Here is an 18,408-nt window from a genome sequence, read left to right on the forward strand (position 1 = left end):
AACCCATAAAGAGCTTTATCAAGCTTGTAGACATGATTTGGGAGATTGTTATTTTTCGAAACCAGGGGGTTGTTCAACATATACATCTTCGTTTAGATAGCCATTTAAAAATGCACACTTAACATCCATTTGATATAATTTGAATCCCATGTAAGCAGCAAATGCAATTAAGATTCTAATGGCTTCTAATCTAGCTACAGGAGCAAAGGTTTCTTCATAATCAATTCCTTCTTGTTGGTTATAACCTTTTACTACAAGTCTAGCTTTGTTTCTTACAATGGTTCCATATTCATCTAGTTTGTTTCTAAACACCCATTTTAAGCCAATTACTTTTTGTTGTTTAGATGAAGGAACTAGATGCCATACCTTGTTTCTTTCAAACTCATTTAATTCAGCTTGCATTGCAATAATCCAATCAGAGTCAGTTAAGGCTTCTTCATGATTTCTTGGTTCCATCATTGATAGGAACGCATGAAATGCACAAAAGTTCCTTAACTGAGATCTAGTTTGCGTACCTTTGGATATGTCGCTGATTATGAGTTCCACAGGATGTGACTTTTGTAATCTCCAAGGTTTTGGTTGAAACTCTCTTATAGGAACATGTTGTTCCTCATGAGTTCCTTGAGTGGATGAGGAACTCTGCTCAGTTGTTCCTCTGTTAGCCTCGGTGGACTCAGTTCCTTCATTTAGAGGAACAGGAGCATCTTCTCCTCCTTGAGGAACAGGAAATTCATTGATTCATTATTTTCGAATTCCTCGTTCCTTTCCTCTTTCACTTCTTCTTCTTCTTGTGAATCTGTGTTCCTTGACTAGGTTGTGCTAACCCTATCTCATAGTCATCAACCTGTATGCTTGGATTATGTTTGTCAGATTCATCAAAGATTACATGAATGCTTTCTTCAACACACATAGTTCTTTGTTATATACTCTATAAGCTTTACTATGTGAGGAGTATCCTAAAAATGTTGCTTCATCACTCCTTGCATCAAATTTTCCAAGATTATCTTTTCCATTATTATGCACATAACATTTGCATCCAAATGTTCTAAAATAGGTGATGTTTGGTTTCTTTCCAAAGTAAAGTTCATAAGGAGTTTTATTAATGATAGGTCTCATCATGGCACGATTAATTATGTGACAAGCAGTATTAACAGCTTCAGCCCAAAAGTTCCTTGGAAGTTCACTAGCAATTAACATGGTTCTAGACATTTCCTCCAAAGTTCTATTTTTCCTTTCTACAACACCATTTTGTTGTGGTGTTCTAGGGGCAGAAAAATTATGATCTAGGCCATTATCTCTGCTTAGGTCATCAAATTTATAATTTTCGAATTCCTTGCCATGATCTGATCTAATGTGCATTATTTTATGTCCACTTAGGTTTTGAACTCTTTTAGCAAAGACAAGGAACTCATCATAAGTTTCATCTTTACTAGAGAGAAAAATAACCCAAGTGTACCTAGAGTAGTCATCTACAATCACAAGTACATACCTCTTTCCACTTCTGCTTTGAATTCTCATGGGTCCACATAAGTCCATATGAATTAACTCTAATGGTTTAGTGGTACTTACAATCGTTTTAGATTTGAAAGAGGATCTTACTTTTTTCCTCGTGCACATGCATCACAAACTTGATCAATATGAAATTTTATAGATGGTAATCCTAAAACAAGGTCTTTTGATCTAAGTTTCTCAAGAATGAAAAGCTAGCATGTCCTAGACGCTTGTGCCATAGAAGTGAATCATCTTCAATAACACTAAGACAAGTTAAATTGATTTGAGGAACAAGGTCTAGATCCACAATGTATGTGTTCCCTTTCCTTGTTCCTTCCAAATAACCTTCTTAGTTTTAATGTTGATGATTAAGCATTTTTCTTTATCAAATTTTACAGTATTTCCTTTGTCACAGAATTGAGAAATGCTTAATAGATTATGTTTTAGACCTTCAACTAAAAATACATTTTCAATGGAGTGTAATGGTGACTTACCGACCTTACCCATAGCAACAATGTTACCTTTCTTATTATCACCAAATGTTACACTGCCACCTTCATAGGTTGTGAGTGAGAGAAACTTCGTTTTGTCTCCTGTCATGTGCTTGGAACAACCACTATCGAGATACCAAGTGTTGTTCCCCCTCACTCCAACCTGCAAAAATCAACTAGTTGTTAGTTGAAGGAACCCCATCTTTCGTGGGTTCCTGTTCTTGACTAGGATTTGTTTTGACAACCCATTTTTTCTTACTTATTGTCACATTTTTCCCAATCATCTCAGATTTTAGTTGACATTGATTTATGTAATGACCTACCTTGCCACAATACATACAGAACTTATCACTAGGTAGATCAACATATTTCTTTGTCTTGTTCCTTTTCTTGTAGTTTTCAAAACCAAGACCTTCCTTCCTTTTGGTCTGTGGTTTCTCAATCCACTTAGGAACTTTCATGATTTTGCCTCTGTTCCTTGCGACAACCAGTTCCTTTTTAAGATTACAGATCTGTTCCTTTAAAATATTTTCTCTTTATTTATTTTTTCAATCTCAGATCTGTATCCTTTCAAAGGGGTTGATCTTATATCAAAGGAACTCAGAACAGGGACAAATTCCTTCAAGTGTGAAATCTCTAAATTAATTAGATAATTTTCATTTTTCAAACTCTCATAACATTCTTTGATTTTTAATTTTTATCAAACAAATCAAAAAATCTAGTTTCGACATCATTCTCATTTTCTTAAGCCATTCTATGTGTTCCTTGCAAACCTTTAAGGCTTGTTCCGTTTGTTCACGTTTTTCACGTTCATCTCTACATTCAAGAATTGCATCATAAAGAAGATCATATATTTCAGTCCTAGTTTTACCATCTAGTTCTGACTCAAGTCCATGTTGACTTACCTCAATTTTTCTTCATCTTCTTTTTCGTCAGTGTTTGCCATGAGGCAAAGGTTTGCTGTTTCTTCAGTTGGTTGTTCCTCTTCTTCTTCCGTCTCTGAATCTCCCCAAGCAGCTATCATAGCTTTGCGCACATTTGCCTTAGAGAAAGGTGCTTTTGATTCTTTGTTCCTTTCAGCAAAGCGTTCCTTGTTCCTTTCTTTGGTTTTGTCGTTTTCCCAAAGAGGACATTCTTTGATGAAGTGATCTGTACTTCCACATTTATGACAAGCAGCTTTGTTAGAAAATTTCTTAGTTTTACCTTTGAAGTTTCCATTCTTCATGTTCCTGTACATCTTTCGAAATTTTCGAACCATGAGGGCTGCTTCTTCTTCTTCAGAGTCCGAATCATCTTCATCATCTGCTTTGAGAGCAATTGATTTTGATTTGGAGCTTTCACCATATTCAGTATCAAGGTGAAGCTCATGAGTCATAAGTGACCCTGCCAGCTGTTCTAAGTTGAACTTAGTGAAGTCTTTTGTTTCTTGAAGAGCGTGACTTTAGCCATCCATCTGTCCTTAGGAAGACTCCTAAGAACCTTTCGAACCTGTTCCTCAGATGAAATAAACTTTCCAAGAGAAGCCAACTCATTTATAATGTTAGTAAAACGAGTAAACATGTCTCGGATGCTTTCTTTGGATTTCATGCAGAACAGTTCATATTGATTCATAAGTAAATCAATTTTCGATCTTTTAACTTCATTAGTTCCTTCGTGGGTTACTTCTAGTAAATCCCATATTTGCTTTGCGGATTTGCATCCCATGATCCTATTATGTTCATGGGGTCCAAGTCCACAATGCAATAATTTAATAGCCATGGCATTTACTTCCATTTTTTCAAAATCAGATTTGTCATAATCAGAGAGGGGTTTAAGAGTTACCTCATTTTTGTCATTTGTAGTTGTGACTTCGAAATCACCAACTTCAATGACTCTCCATACCTGATAGTTTTCAGCCTTGATGAATATCTCCATGCGGTTCTTCCAATAGTTGTAGTACTTCCCATTGAACATAGGAGGCCTTTGAGTGGAATAACCTTCTTCAAGTTTCTCGGTGGTATTCATTGTTCCTTGGATCTTTTCCTCAATAGGGTTTCCTATCTTACGTGAGTTCTAGCTCTGATACCAATTGTTATTTCCCTAGGAACACTACAAGAGGGGGGGTGAATTGTAGGTGTAGAAATAAACGTAACTTTTTGCGGAAATTAAAACTTAAACGAATAAACAAGCTAAAGGAACACAAGGGATTTTTACGAGGAAAAACTTCTTGGGCCCAACAAGAAGAAACAACCTCGACCACTAGGGATTTTAAACTCAACACTTTCACTAATTAGGCCAAACAACTCTGTTACAACCTAATTCTAACTCGAGCCCTACCTTGAGTTCCTAAACTCAAGTTCCTGAACCACTGTTCCCTTAACAGCAGTTCCTCTCAACTTCACTCGAAGTTTTCTCACACATACAAGCTTCACTCAAAGCCTTTCTCTTACAGAACTTCACTCAAAGTTCCCTTACCCCAAAAACCAAAATACAATTGATCGAAATAAGCTTATGGCCTGTTTGGATACAAACATTTCATTTGAAATGCTGTAATTGGGCCAATTCACATGTTTGGCAATTTAAAGTATTTGGAATTGGATTTGGGCTCAACTACCTACACATATTAAATATACCTCAGCCCATATCATTTGAAATCCATAGTAAAACACTGACATTTGAAATCCAAACCTCACTCTTCATCCTCAAAACATCACGATAAAACTCGTTACTCATTTTCTCTCTCTTCCATTGGAGATTTTTCGAGCTTTCTCTCTCCTCGTTGTCTGGTTTCACGGTTCTTCGGTTTCTCGTTTTGATTGTCTCCCTCAAGCTCTCTCTCTCCTCAACACATCGCGAGCTTTCTCTCTCCTCCTACATTGCGAAATCTTATTTTTAAGGTTGGTTTCTCAATTCTTAATTTTTTTACCATGAATTTGCTGCGAGATTGTTTATGGTTGAGTTATAAATATTGTTTTAGGTTAGAATGTGTAATTGATTGAAATTTCGATTCTATATATTATTTATCTATATCTTGCGATTAATTAGGGTTTTTTTTAGTCTTTGCAATTGTTACTGAGTAAATGGCTTATGCATCATCTCTCTGTAGAGCAAGTTTATAGACATGTGGAGAAGCTAAATTTTTATGTCTGCCATGGAATGTTGACATTGACAATCTTTTAAAAATGAGATAATGTTGACAATTAACAATAATGTACAGCTTCTCTAGATTTTGTTGCTAATCATCTCTCAGATGAAGTATTAGAAGTATTTAAATATGTTGGTATACACCAAAAATGTAGTAAAGTGACGCAAATCTTAAGAGCATTAACATGGGAATAAAAACATAACCTAAATGCTTCTCTGCCTGCAAATAGAGAGACCAAGGAAACCCAGATAGCAATATAAAAGGAGAAAGGTATTCATGAAGCTTTTTCAAGTTGCTAAGAATTTCAGTTTGCTATCATTGGTAATATAATAAAGCAGATCACCAAATAGTTAGTTATTGTTGTATGTACATTGAGGAAAATTTATGCTTATTCCAAATGAATATTGCCAATCTTTTACCAGTTAGTTTTGTTAATCTGTTGCCAGATATACTATCTGTTTTGATATTTCCTTTTCATATGATTGGAGTATTCGACCTTAGTCCAGTGCTTTGTACTAGATAGTAGATACTAGATAAGCTTATATGCATAGTATCTTCCAAAATCAAATCCTATTTCAGAATCGATATGCTATCTGCTAATCAAGTGGTTATAATAAAGCAGATCATCAAATAGTTACTTCATTCACCTAGTGCAATTTACTATATTTACATGAGATTAAGTGTGGCTTCGAAGCTCCTTAAACTCTTGGTTATTATGTGGTTTTGCATCATATATTCTTTCTTTCTTAATATTTTTTTTTTTCGTGAAAGTGCTTTAGTTTGGTGGTTGGTATATGTTTATGAATAGATTTATGCTTCAATATTATATGATACTTGATATGTTACACAGAAATTTGAAAAATGTCGGATGAGGTGAGTATACAAGAGTCAAGGAAACGTGCAAGGGACAACGATGAAGATCTAGAGTTAGTTATCCTAGTTATAGGTTTAATTATAGTAGTTGTGGGGGCATGGTATGGTCAACGATATAGGGTGAATGAAGTAACATGGAATGAGTGTGAGCGTGCACAAACAAGAGCTACATGGATGAATACTTTGAGGAATAATAGAATATGCCGTGAGCAATTGCGTCTCGACATACGTTGTTTTGAGAAGTTGTGTCATACATTACAATCAAAGGGGGACCTAATGACTACAAGAAATGTCACCATAAAAGAAATAGTTGCATTGTTTCTTCATGTCCTTGCACATGATTTGAAGAATAGAACAATGCAAGCCCTCTTTGCTCGTTCAGGAGAGACTATAAGCCGCCAATTTCATGTGGTTCTTCGATCTATGCTCAAAATAGGAAAGTATTATATCAAGCCAGTTGACCAAGGTATTAGCTATGACGGGGATAACAAGTGGAAGTGGTTTGAGGGAGTTCTTGGAGCTCTTGATGGGACACACATTGATATGACGGTCCCTGTTGAGGATAGAGCTCGTTATCGAGATAGGAAGGGGGACATTAGCACCAATGTGCTAGCTTCATGTGATCCAAACCTTCGTTTCACATATGTTTTACCTGGTTGGGAAGGATCTGCATCTGACCCACGTGTTCTTCGTGATGCTCTCCACAGGCCCAATGGTCTAAAAGTACCAAGAAGTAAGAGTTTATAACTTATTATCTTATAATTAGTTAATGACGTATAAAATCCAAAAGGGTAATGTTAAATTTCTATGATGCAGATAGATATTTCCTTGTGGATTTTGGCTTTACAAATGGTGAAGGTTTCTTAGCTCCTTACAAAGGTACTCGGTACCACTTGAATTTGTGGCGAGGAAACACTCCCACGAATTACAAAGAGCTTTTTAACTTGCGTCATTCGTCTGCAAGGAATACAATCGAAAGGGCATTTGGACTATTAAAAAAACGTTGGGCTATACTTAGGGATCCTAGTTTCTTTGATAAAAAGACTCAAATTAGAATCATCAATGCTTGTTTCATTCTCCATAATTTCTTAAGGGAGGAAAATATGGAGGAAACAAGACTTATACATGAGGTAGACCAAGACTTACTTGATGCAGAGCCAAATGATGATATAGATGAAGATGATGATTTCATTTCAACCGCCCGGTCAACAAATGAGTGGAATAATTTTAGAGATGATCTTGCTAAGAAAATGTTCGAGGAGTATCAAGTGCGAAGGGTTCAAGCTATTTGAATATGTCCTTGTCCTTTTGTTTTTCTTAATTTTTATCAAAACATCTACTAAGTTGTAATCTTTTGGATCTATTTATATGACTATCTGCTTTGTATTCTTACCAAGGTATTTAGTTTCTTTATAGTTCAATTAACTCTCCTAAATACAGGTTTTTCTCTCCCCCCACCCCCGTTATCATAGTTCTTGTTGTGGTTCAATTATCATAGTTTAGTATGAAATGTGTACTCTCAAATTAGTATGGAGGTTATAAATGCATGGTAGAACATATAAATGCATCAATGTACACTATAGTTTTTACAACTTTTAACTTCCTCTCGTTTCATAGAAGCATATTATATCCTGTACTACTACTACTTTTCTCTAAGTCTTGATTTGTGTTTATTAAATACTTCATTTCTCCCTCGTACAGGATATAATGATGAAGTGATCACTTACATTGGGGAAGGTGCATTGTAAGGAACAAACAGAGAGATTATTGTAAGTTCACCTCTGACTAGATCTCACCTTTGTGTGTACGTGTTAAGCAGTAGCAGTAATGTTTAAAGATGTAAAGTATGTAAAAATTCTGCATCTGCATCATAATCAATATAAATGGTGCTTGGGTCGGTAAAAGCTGTTATATGAGGAGTTAAGAAAGCGCTGTCAATGGACGAATCATCACTATCATCATCTTCTGTGGGTAGCATTTGGTGAATCATTGTTGTTTCAGACATATGTTATTGATCATCTACAGGTCCCTCGTCTCCCAACTGAAAGGGAACACTTTCATCTGACGGATTGTCCATAGTTGGAGATCTTGCTGTAGACTCTCTGTATAAGCAAGATTGTCATCTGCAGGAATTCGGATACACTTCATCTGTTGCGTAGCTTGTTGATCATCTGTTGTATAAGCAAGATTGTTGTTTCAGACATATGTTCTTTCATGTTATGAAATGTTTCTTCCAATGCCATTCCCTTCTGATTTTTATATATGCCCATATGAATTCTCCAGTGCAATCTGTGAATTGCTTCTGTTCCTTCATTCAGAAGGTCTGTGAATGGTATCTGAGGCAATTTGTGAGGCTAATATGCAGATAATTGCTTCTGTTATATTTTTCTGCCTTCAAGAAATTGTTTTCTTCTTTAGAATATTATTGCAACTGTGACATTTTTTTTTGGGTAGGAAAGAGAAAAGTTAGAATACTTCATACTTCATAGTTAATGTTTACTATGTGTTTTGCGATATGTAGGAACAATGAATTCCAAAAGACAAGGCAAAGAACCTATGGGTCCTCCACGTAAACGGGGATATGTTGCGTGGAATCGCCAAATGGATGTGATTCTTACTTCCACATTATATGAGCAAATTAACGAAGGGAACAAGGGTGATGGGGATTTCAAGTCCCAAGCGTATTAAGCCGTGGTGGACAAATTAAGGGTTGAATTGAATATATCTGTGACTGTGGATCATGTTAGGAACCGAATTAGGGTTTGGAAGAGGCACTATGCTACTATTACTGAAATTCGAGCTTACACAAAATTCAAGTGGGATGAAGAAAAGAAGATGGTGGTGATCCCTCTAGAAGAGCTTGATGAATGGAAAAAGTATTGTCAGGTATGTTATGTCTTAATTTTTGTTTTGCAATTCATCTTATTAGTGAGTAATATTAGAAACTGTGATAAAGAAAAAGAACATATAAACTGTGGATCATTCTGGCATTCTGTTTATAAGAACATATACTGGAAAGTTTACTTCTTAGGATAAAGTGTATACCAGATAATTATTTAAGAATCTGTCCTTATATACCAGATATTTATGTCTTAACTCTTGTGTTTACTAATGACCTTATATATGGATATTAATGCTTGTTCACTTCTGGTGACCTCCTTCACTGACTATATATACTTATGTTAGTTGAACTGTTGGAGTATGATTTATGAAGGGGCTCAAGTATACTTCTTAAGTAGTTGGTTAAGTTTAATTTGTAATAGCATGTGGAAACAATCCAAGCAACTTTACAACTTGTTGCTTTAATTTATGTGCTACTATTATTAATTAATATAAACTATCTTGTGGTAAAATATTTTAGCTCAACCAGTGAACCTCTTACCGTGGTACCGAATTATCCTACATTCCAATGTAATTTTATACACTAGTACTGTTCTTATTCCTCCATATAAGCTGAACCAGTACGTTTTGTAGTGAAATGATTATGCAATTTAACTTTTACTATTGTTTAATGTATAGGAAAATCCTAATGCCTCTGGATACTTGAACAAGTGTATTGATAATTGGGACGACATAATGACTTTGTTTGCTTTGGATAGAGCAACTGGTGATGGGGCAGAGCAACACGAGGAGTCCGCTGCTTCTATGGACACTGAAATTGAAGGAGGGAGTACATCGGAGACTTCTTCCGGAGGGTCAAACAAGAAGCTCAAGAGGGATCGTCTTGCGGATGCTGTTAGTAGTTTTGCGGATTCTTTCAAAGAGTATGTGAGTAAAGCGCAAGGCCCTCCGAAACCGAGTTCCCAAGAGATATACGACGTAGTCTCTAGCGTTCTTGGGCTTTCGGGTCAACAGGTGCTTCAAGCTGTCAAGAGGTTTATGAATGGCCCGGTGAATGAGTTCGATATGTTAAAACATCTACCGGAGGAGCAAAAGTTAGACTGGATTTTATTATGTATTAGTGATTAGTAGTTCTGTTTTGTTGGTTGTAGGATCGAATTACAATTCCAAACTTTAACTTGGTTTGCCAAACAGTATTTGAATTTGAAATTCAACATTTGAAATTCTATGATTTCCCAAACAACCTATTGGAATTTGAAATTCCAAATTTGAAATTCTTAAGTTTCCCAAACACTAGACTTGGAATTGAATTCTGGAAATTGGAATTCCGAAATTGAAATGTACTATTTGAAATGAAATATGGGTATCCAAACGCAACCTTAGTGGAATTAGAGTAAGAAGGCAAAGAACAAATGGCTATTATGAGAGAATGAAGGCACTGACACTTAATAAGTTAAACTCACTTAATTACTTAGTCAGACACAATTTGGAACTTATCTAGACTTCTATATTTATAGTGTTAATCATGAAGAACGTGGGATTAATGTTAGAGTACACGTTTTAATCCATTTACCCATGATGTTCCTTCCCCTAAGGAACACGTTTTACATCATGTCCCATGATCCCATGAACTATAAATGAACGTGGATAAAATGCAGCCATTACTCCTAAATAATAGGAGTTCCTTGAGCATTATCCGAAAATCAGTTTTTATAAACTCTTTTTATCTTTAAATCTGAATTTCTAATCTTTAAGATTATAATATCTTTGAAAAAAATCTTTCTAACAACCGGATATTTATTTTCTTATTTTCCGAAAAATAAAATCTTTTCCAAAACAGATTTTCTTTTTAAAACTGATTTTATCTTTTGAAATTAGAAATAACTAATTTCCTATAATCTAGGCATGACTTACTCCATTATCTTTTAATCGTTATACTAAGTACACGCCTAAGTCTAGTTCCTTATACTAGTTCAGTTCCTTTAACATATTTGCTAAGTGCCACTTAGTTTTTTTTTTTTTTGAGGGAAAAAAAAAAAAAAAAAAAAAAAAAAACGCTTATTCTTGATCCAATGCTTGCTCCAGTATCAACATAGAAACTTCTTTACTTAGCCTTGAAATCCTCTCTTGACTTCTTCATTGACTTCGTATTCTCCCAGTTCCTTGCATTGATACCTTAGACACCATACACTTAAATAATTCATTAGTTCACTACTTAGTTTGTTCCTTTGTTTCTTTGTCATTATCAAAACTAGGGTTCAACATCTTCCATTTAGGTGTCGTGCATTAATAAAGGTAAGTTTGAAGGTACCGTATATAAATGTTTAAATATTTGGATACAACGTAGAAACTGGAGAAAGATAAGGATATAACGTAGAAAGATCCAAAATTCTTTATACACCAAAATTGAAATATTTAAAATTCGCCCCTGCTAACAGCCTATATATCAATAACATCAAAATATATACATTGCATTGAAAAAATTAACCTCTTTTGCCTTGCTCACATTTTCGTTACGCGAGCAAATCAAAAGACGAAAAATACCTATGAAGCGACCAATGCCACTATTGATACATTTAGCAAAGAGAAGAAAGATTAAAAAAAAAAAAAAAAATTGCTCTGTACAAAATTCTAAGGAGCTAGATGGAAGAAGCGGTAGCTCAAAAAGAATTGCCTACAACTTATCACTTGTGGTGCAAGTCAGCAGCTAAAAAATGGGTATATCTTCAGTCTTCAACTATAACAGTATACGTCAGTACCTAATGAAAACACGAAAAAAATAATCAGAACATCATTTTAAGATACTTGAAACTGCTTGAAGCATATATGGGACATCAAAACAAATGCCAACCTTTTCTGCACTTAAATGTTATTTTGGTAAGAGTTCTTCGACTTCAATTTTGAGGAAGTTTGAATAAGATGATTCCCTAACTGAAACTTCCATGGAAAAGGTTGCACAGACAGGCCGGTGGTCAGAGAATTGATATCGATTGGAGTCCTTGCGTTCGTAGGATAATTGATGTACCCCATCTCCCGTCCATAATATTCTGTCACACCTAAAAATTGCATGTATATGTCTGTAAATTATATATGCATGCTAGTATGACCGAAGGATTACAGATGATGAAAAGCAAAGATAAAGAGCGAATACCAAGCTGGAGTTCTTCTTTTGCTTGGAGAGATGTTGGTCTCTCCAAGATAAGAGTCTGAATTGTAAGAATACTTATAAGTAGGTGCAAATTTGATTAGCCCTTCCCTCCATCCTTTGAATACTCGACCTGCTTCTCTCTCAATTTTCAGCTATTAAAATACAGGTAAATGTTGAAATGTCAGATGAACGTCCACCAAAAACTCATTGCACTCAGAGTTGTTGATATCTTGAATTTTCATTTTGATACGGTGGCCATCATGAATCATCATAAAGTTTGTTTCGGATGCGAGCTTTGAAATATTATTATTTTTCAGACCATGGAATAGCTTTAAGCAGCGTTAACAAAAAATTGTCTCAGTATAACCTAATTCTCTAAAAAAATCCCACAAACTGTGATCCGGAAAAAAAAAAGCAATTGGTACATGCAAATGATAAAATTTTGGATTACTTTTTAAGTAAAAAAGGGTATCGAGTTAAATTTTCATATCTATTCTCGTGCCCAGAATTAGTTAACACTGATGTGTACATGTGAAACGCGAACTAGAAAGCATTTAAGATGAACATTTCATGATAGACTTCAGCAAAATGTCAACCAAAGCTAATTACAGCAAAATGTCAACCAAAGCTAATTACAGCAAAATGTCAACCAAAGCTAATTACAGCAAGATGTGAGAATCACCTGATCCTTGCTGAGCAAAGTTTCCCATTCCCTCTTCTTCAGCAGCTTTAGCGTTTCAGTATGATTCAAAGCAATCCTGTAATTCAAGTCCCCAAACCAAACGATCCGGCTAGTGTTTGGAAATTTTTTTGGGTCCCACCAATGCAGTAACAATATCAGCATTTACCAGAAGAAAAATAAATCAGAAATCAGTTGTAGGACTAACATAACATACTCATGCTCTAATATTCTCTCTGGAATTCGGCTGTTTGGTACTTTGCATCTCCTTGGAAAGTAAGTACATTTAAGTATCTCTATGACGTCCAGATTCCTCCTGAGCTCGTCTCCTTCTTTCTCACCAGATGCTAGGTGGCTGCATATGAAGCAAAAGCTCGTCTTGTACAAAAGCATGCTCACAGCGATACAGCCCTTGAAAAAGAAACAAATAAATAAAAGGAACAATCAGCATGTTTCAGGCAGATTTAAAGTAGAAACTTATCTTTCCCATCAAATAAAAAATTTACCTTGTTACCAAGGCCCATGATACCACGACTAATACAAGAAGTTTTCAGGTGACTAATGTGTTGAACAAGCTCCCTCCTCACCCAAATGGTGAGAAAGATTCCAACCATCTGCTTGCTCACAATTAAACTGTATTTTTGGTTATGTCCAGAAGAATTTATGATTTCTGATAAAACAACACTATTTGGCCCGTCATCTTCTTCTGATGAGAAGTCATCATCGCTGAAATTACTTTGCTGACAGCGGAAACAAGAATCTCTCGTGTATCTTCTCTCTAACTCCGAAACACAATTGCAAGTCTTGAGCCTTTTTTTGCTTTCTGTCCTGAATTGCTTACTCACAGCTTTGAGCGAGTACTTAGGAAAGAAAAGTGAACCACTCGGTGTGCTTGTTAGTTTGGCAGCCCTTGTCCCATGGCATGTTTTTGCATCCATCATAGATGTTGTTTTTCGTAGTGTTTGGAAGTGGTTGTTAGAACCATTAAGAGATTGATTGATGAGAGCCAACCATCTTGCGGCTGGTTCACTGTCTTCCAAAACAAGCACATTTCCAGCATTTAATGGGACAATCTCCTGAAAACTACATATAACAAGGTAAGATCCTTTTAAATCACCTTAAAATGATCTCAGAAAACAGACACTGAGTTGCAGTTTGTCTATAATGTTAGTGCACAAATTTCAGGCTCCTTTCACAATTCTAGGTGCATTCTCTTCACCTTGAAAAAAAGATTTTCAGGTAAGTTCACATAAGCTCCAATAAGTTCCGATATGTTCAGTAACAATAAGGTGAAGAGAACGCACACCTTGAGGCTGCTAAAACTGTCAAGGACAGAAAGTAATCAGATGTAATAGCAGTTGAATGATTCTGGTCAAGGTTTCATTTTGGGTAGAATTACTATCACCCAGTTAAGAAAAAAGAACATATAATGGGTATGACATATCAGGTAACAAAAACATTTCGGAAACAAGAATAAGATTGAGAGAAAGAGTGGATTACCCTAAGACGTAGATATCCGAAGGAGCACTAAGCTGGAGAAAATCATCCAAAACAAGGCTATTCTCAGGAGGCTTCCCTCCCACATTCCAAGTAGCTACAAAAGTCCTGAGTTTTAGAAAACAAAAAGAAAGCAAATTGAAAACATCAAAAGTTAGATAAAGGGAGATATAATACAATATTTGAAGAAAATGCATCCAAGAGAGACATGAAGGAAATGTTGTGAAGCCTAAGTACTTTAAGGTCTTGGCATTTTGATCTGCCTGCATTTCGGTACCAAAGCGAGGGAATGCCTCTATTTCTGCAAATAAATCAATAAAATAAATCATTCACCAGATTTATAATGTGAATAGTCTAAATATGCTAATGGAACAGTGAATTATGCAGCTCGGACAACAAGGCAAATTGAAGAAAACAAAAAGTAAAAAGAATATTGTCAATATGCAAATTGCCAAACATATAAGTGCTAATCTATTTGCTTTCAGAAAAGATAAGATAGATTGGAAGCATATATCATATTTGCTTTAGTTCCCTGTTAATAAGATTTCCCATAATCATAGTGAATCTTATTCTTTCTGTCTTCAAAGATGCCAAGAATCAACACCACAATCTAGCAACATTCCTACTAGATTGATGTGTTTTTCGGTTAATGTAGACAACTTTCAATCTCGGGCCACAGATACCACCATTTTAGGACTTTACGAATTAAGCTAGTTGGCACCCATAGTTCATAGCTGGACGAAACTGCATGAAGGCCGAAAACTAGGAGCATCTTTTTTCCTACAACATTGACCCAACACCGCGAAAAAAACAAACAAAGCAACATCAAAAGATTAAGAAGAAACTAACCAGAAGAGTGATTGATCCCTCTTCTACTTCTGTCCTTAGCTGAAAACATTTTATGAATCAAAGACTGAAAAATAAGAATGCAAGTAAGAAGGTCAAAAGAATGAAATGAACTAGACGTGGCCAACATATAAAGCCCGTTTCTTGAAGAATGACAGCGCAGTTGGTCGGCATTTGGTATGAAAAATCCCGGAAATAAGGGATAAACAAAACTGTTTTAAGAGGAGAGGGTGTAAAGTATTTGATCACATGAAAGACCCAAATATGAAATTGTTAAAATTTTACCTATCTAAATAAACAATCAGTTTGAGTAATTAAGAATTAATCAAAAAGTAAACAAATTTAATTAAAAAGAGATAGTTTTGTAAATAAATAAGTATAATAATTATAATAATAATAGTAATAATCATTATAGAAATAATACCTTGCTTTTTCTATCTTCAATTGATCTCAAAGCCATCCTAAGACCATCAAGAATTTGGTAAATTGCTTTGGCCCAGGAACTCCAAATCCCATAAACTGTTGTTATATAATTATGCAAAAAAAAATTACCCAAAAAATTGTAATTAGCCATTTTCAATTTATTAAATATCATTCCTTAAATTCAGAATGAATTCATGGGATTTGCACTTCCAATTCTTAACAAATCCCTTAACTTTTCAATTTTAAATTTCAACCCAGAAACAAACAAGAAATCAATTTATAAACAAAAACAACAAAAACGAATAGAATAAAGAACAGAGCAAAGTGAAATACCCAACAAGAAAAGGAATTTTATTTTCCACTCTTAATTTTGAGATTGAATATAAATTTAAGAGTGCAAATTAAAACCATTTTCAGAGGGAATTGCACTCTTAAATTCATATATTTAAATTTGAATTTCAACCCAATAATAAACATGAATTGAAATTACGATAAAACCCAATAATTAAATTAAATAAGAAAAACAAATTAAGAACAGGTCAAAGGAAAATACCCAGTTAGACTTTTAATTTGAAGATGATAAAACAAAAAGAAACAGCCCTTTAAATCAATGTGAAATCAGCTGAAAACCCCACAAAAAAAAAAACCAGTTTTTTTTATGAATTTTTTTCGAGAAAGTCAACAACATAGACATACCAGCCATTGTTAATTTCAAGAGAAAAACTTGGGAAAATGGAGAAATAAGAAAATGAACCTGAGACAAAAACATGAGGAGGGTGGTTTCTTGATCTGGATTTCCGAGCAAGTATTTTAGGAGAGAGAAAAAAAATAGAAACTTGTCTTGTAAATTGGAGAAAGGTATCAAATTTTACTGGAAATATTTGGTGCTACAAAGAAGAGGGAAGAGAGAATTTATTGATGAGAAAAGAAAGGGTCAAAATGTTGTTTGATTGAAATTCCCAAGAAACCAGAATTTCCTGGGAAATGCTATAATTCTTGTTTGCATGTGAATATTCAGATGTTTTTTATTTTATTTATATATATTTTTTAAATGATTTTGTAAAAGAAATTGCAACTTGTAGAGGGATGAAAATTGGGTAAAAGAATTAATTTCTGGATTGTTGTTAATCTGGGGTTCTCACTGTTTGATTGGGTGAAAAAACTGAGAATTATGTCAGAGATAGAAGAGGCATGACCCCACGTGTGGCTTCGCACACCAAATCTTATGTCATCCTAATTCCATGGTCTTCGGCTCTTCGCTTCTCTTCCACCTTCCATTTTCCCTTGTTTCTTAATAAGGGGTTTTTTTCCTAGGCAATATACATTTTTGCTTTTTTGCTTTAGGAGCACAAGGTTTTAATTTTTGTGGAGTCTAATCTTTTGTCCACATACCTACAATTTTTTAATAACATATGATAAAGTTTGTCAATGGTTTGCTATTGATGTAACTTGTGTTAGGTAACTACTTATTAGGTTCGAGTTATACTCAGGATAATAAAAATTTTCATTTCTTAATATTATATTTTAAGATGATAACATTAAATATTACTTGGTTTATTGGCTAAAACTTTTGTATATAAACTTGAAGTCACGATATCAAATCAAATACTCTGTAATTTCTATTTTTTTTTATTTTATGTGGGTTACATAGAATAAAACACTATTGGGGATAGCGAAACGTGGCACTGTTCCTTGTTTAGAAATGTCTTTTAATATATTATTATAGAAAGATTGGATTAATATGCATCAAATTGATTCATCTTTTAATTTCTTCGACGTCTTTGCCAGAATTGAATATTATGTGGATATATTATGTCAGATTTCTTATCTTTATCTTCGACATGGAAACGATATGACATAACTTCCTCTTTTATGGTGGTTTTTATGGTGATGATATTACCTTGTTCACCTCATTTTATGTTTTTCGGGACCGTGTAATTGCTAGTTTGAAATTGAATTCCTTATGTGTGATTTTGGTCCCCTCAGTTAATTTTTTGGGAATCTCATCGAAAGTATGCTCACGAGGTATTGAAGCATGCACGTACATGGACTTGTAAGCCTCCAACGACTCCTGCTAACTCTAACTATGAGCTTAGTGCAGATTATGGTCTACTCGTGGTCGATCCAACTCATTATGACAGTCTGGTTAATGTTATTTAGTATCTCATTTTCACTCATCCGAATATTGCCAATGTGGTATAGCAGGTGCGTCTATTTTATGCATGCTCCCATGGAGCATCATGCGTTATATTCAGGGAATAATTGATCATATGTTACACTTATATCCTACTACGAAGTTGCGCTTTATCACATATACTAGTGCAGATTGGGGTGGGTTGTAACACCCCAAGAACCCACTAGTAGACATTATCCTCTATGGGTCCTAACCCGCAAGGTTTTACTTTGGGTAGGATCGTAGTAGAGGCCTTTTAGGTAGGACTACGGTCTTGAGTGCACCAAAGCAAAAACCTTGAGGACTAGGGTCCATAGAGGACAATATATACATTGGGCATTTTGGGTGTTACAAATGGTATTAAAGCCTTCTTCCTCGTACGCGTCGGAATGGGCCCTAACTTTGATACCATGTAACACCCAAGATCTCAGTAGTAGATATTGTCCTTAATGGCCCTAGCCCGCTAGGATCGTAGTCCTATGCAAAGGTCTCTATTAGGTTGAGGTGTACACCTCTTTATATAAAGAAGGCTTCATCTCCTCAACTTTCAATGTGAAATAGCTAAAATCTTAGGAATCTTCTCCCCTCCTTTTTAAAGAGTTTGCGTCCTCATAGGCTCTACAAGACATCGGAAGCTGCCTAAAATCTTGGTTATCCCACATCGAAAGTTGAGGAAAACGAAACCTTTTTTATATAGAGTGGTGTATACCTCAACCTAGTAGAGGCATTTTGGGTAAGACTGCGGTCCTATTGCAAAGAAAAACCCTGCGGGCTAGGGTCCATTGAGGATAATATCTACTACTGGGTTCATGGGATGTTACA

At 35.1% G+C, this 18,408-nt stretch overlaps 2 protein-coding genes across 7 annotated transcripts; one reads left to right on the top strand and one right to left on the bottom strand.

The window, feature by feature from the left end:
• The first annotated feature begins 4,469 nt into the window (after window positions 1-4,469).
• On the top strand, window positions 4,470-10,051 carry LOC125496948 (uncharacterized). 2 transcript variants are annotated; one of them, XM_048643059.2, is made up of 3 exons: window positions 4,470-4,858; window positions 8,501-8,865; window positions 9,499-10,051. In XM_048643059.2, exons 2-3 carry the CDS (start codon window positions 8,815-8,817, stop codon window positions 9,946-9,948), a joined length of 501 nt encoding a protein of 166 aa, XP_048499016.1. In that variant the 5' UTR covers window positions 4,470-4,858; window positions 8,501-8,814; the 3' UTR covers window positions 9,949-10,051. The 2 variants fall into 2 exon arrangements, with proteins under 2 accessions (XP_048499016.1, XP_048499015.1); XM_048643058.2 differs by lacking the exons at window positions 8,501-8,865; window positions 9,499-10,051 and adding an exon at window positions 5,957-6,824.
• A 1,138-nt stretch (window positions 10,052-11,189) lies between these two features.
• LOC104907621 (type I inositol polyphosphate 5-phosphatase 10) lies at window positions 11,190-16,549 on the bottom strand. Of its 5 annotated transcripts, none has more exons than XM_010696577.4 (11): window positions 16,168-16,549; window positions 15,415-15,509; window positions 14,994-15,057; window positions 14,382-14,445; window positions 14,148-14,252; window positions 13,154-13,730; window positions 12,865-13,058; window positions 12,651-12,759; window positions 11,972-12,120; window positions 11,672-11,876; window positions 11,190-11,579 (listed from the first exon to the last, which is right to left on the bottom strand). In XM_010696577.4, exons 2-10 carry the CDS (start codon window positions 15,448-15,450, stop codon window positions 11,690-11,692), a joined length of 1,485 nt encoding a protein of 494 aa, XP_010694879.2. In that variant the 5' UTR covers window positions 15,451-15,509; window positions 16,168-16,549; the 3' UTR covers window positions 11,190-11,579; window positions 11,672-11,689. The 5 variants fall into 5 exon arrangements, with proteins under 5 accessions (XP_010694879.2, XP_010694881.2, XP_010694880.2 ...); XM_010696579.4 differs by having other exon boundaries at window positions 14,994-15,032; window positions 16,168-16,546; XM_010696578.4 differs by lacking the exon at window positions 15,415-15,509.
• Window positions 16,550-18,408: the final 1,859 nt, after the last annotated feature.

The sequence above is a fragment of the Beta vulgaris genome, chromosome 4, assembly GCF_026745355.1.
Source record: "Beta vulgaris subsp. vulgaris cultivar EL10 chromosome 4, EL10.2, whole genome shotgun sequence".
NCBI classification, from domain to species: domain Eukaryota; kingdom Viridiplantae; phylum Streptophyta; class Magnoliopsida; order Caryophyllales; family Amaranthaceae; genus Beta; species Beta vulgaris.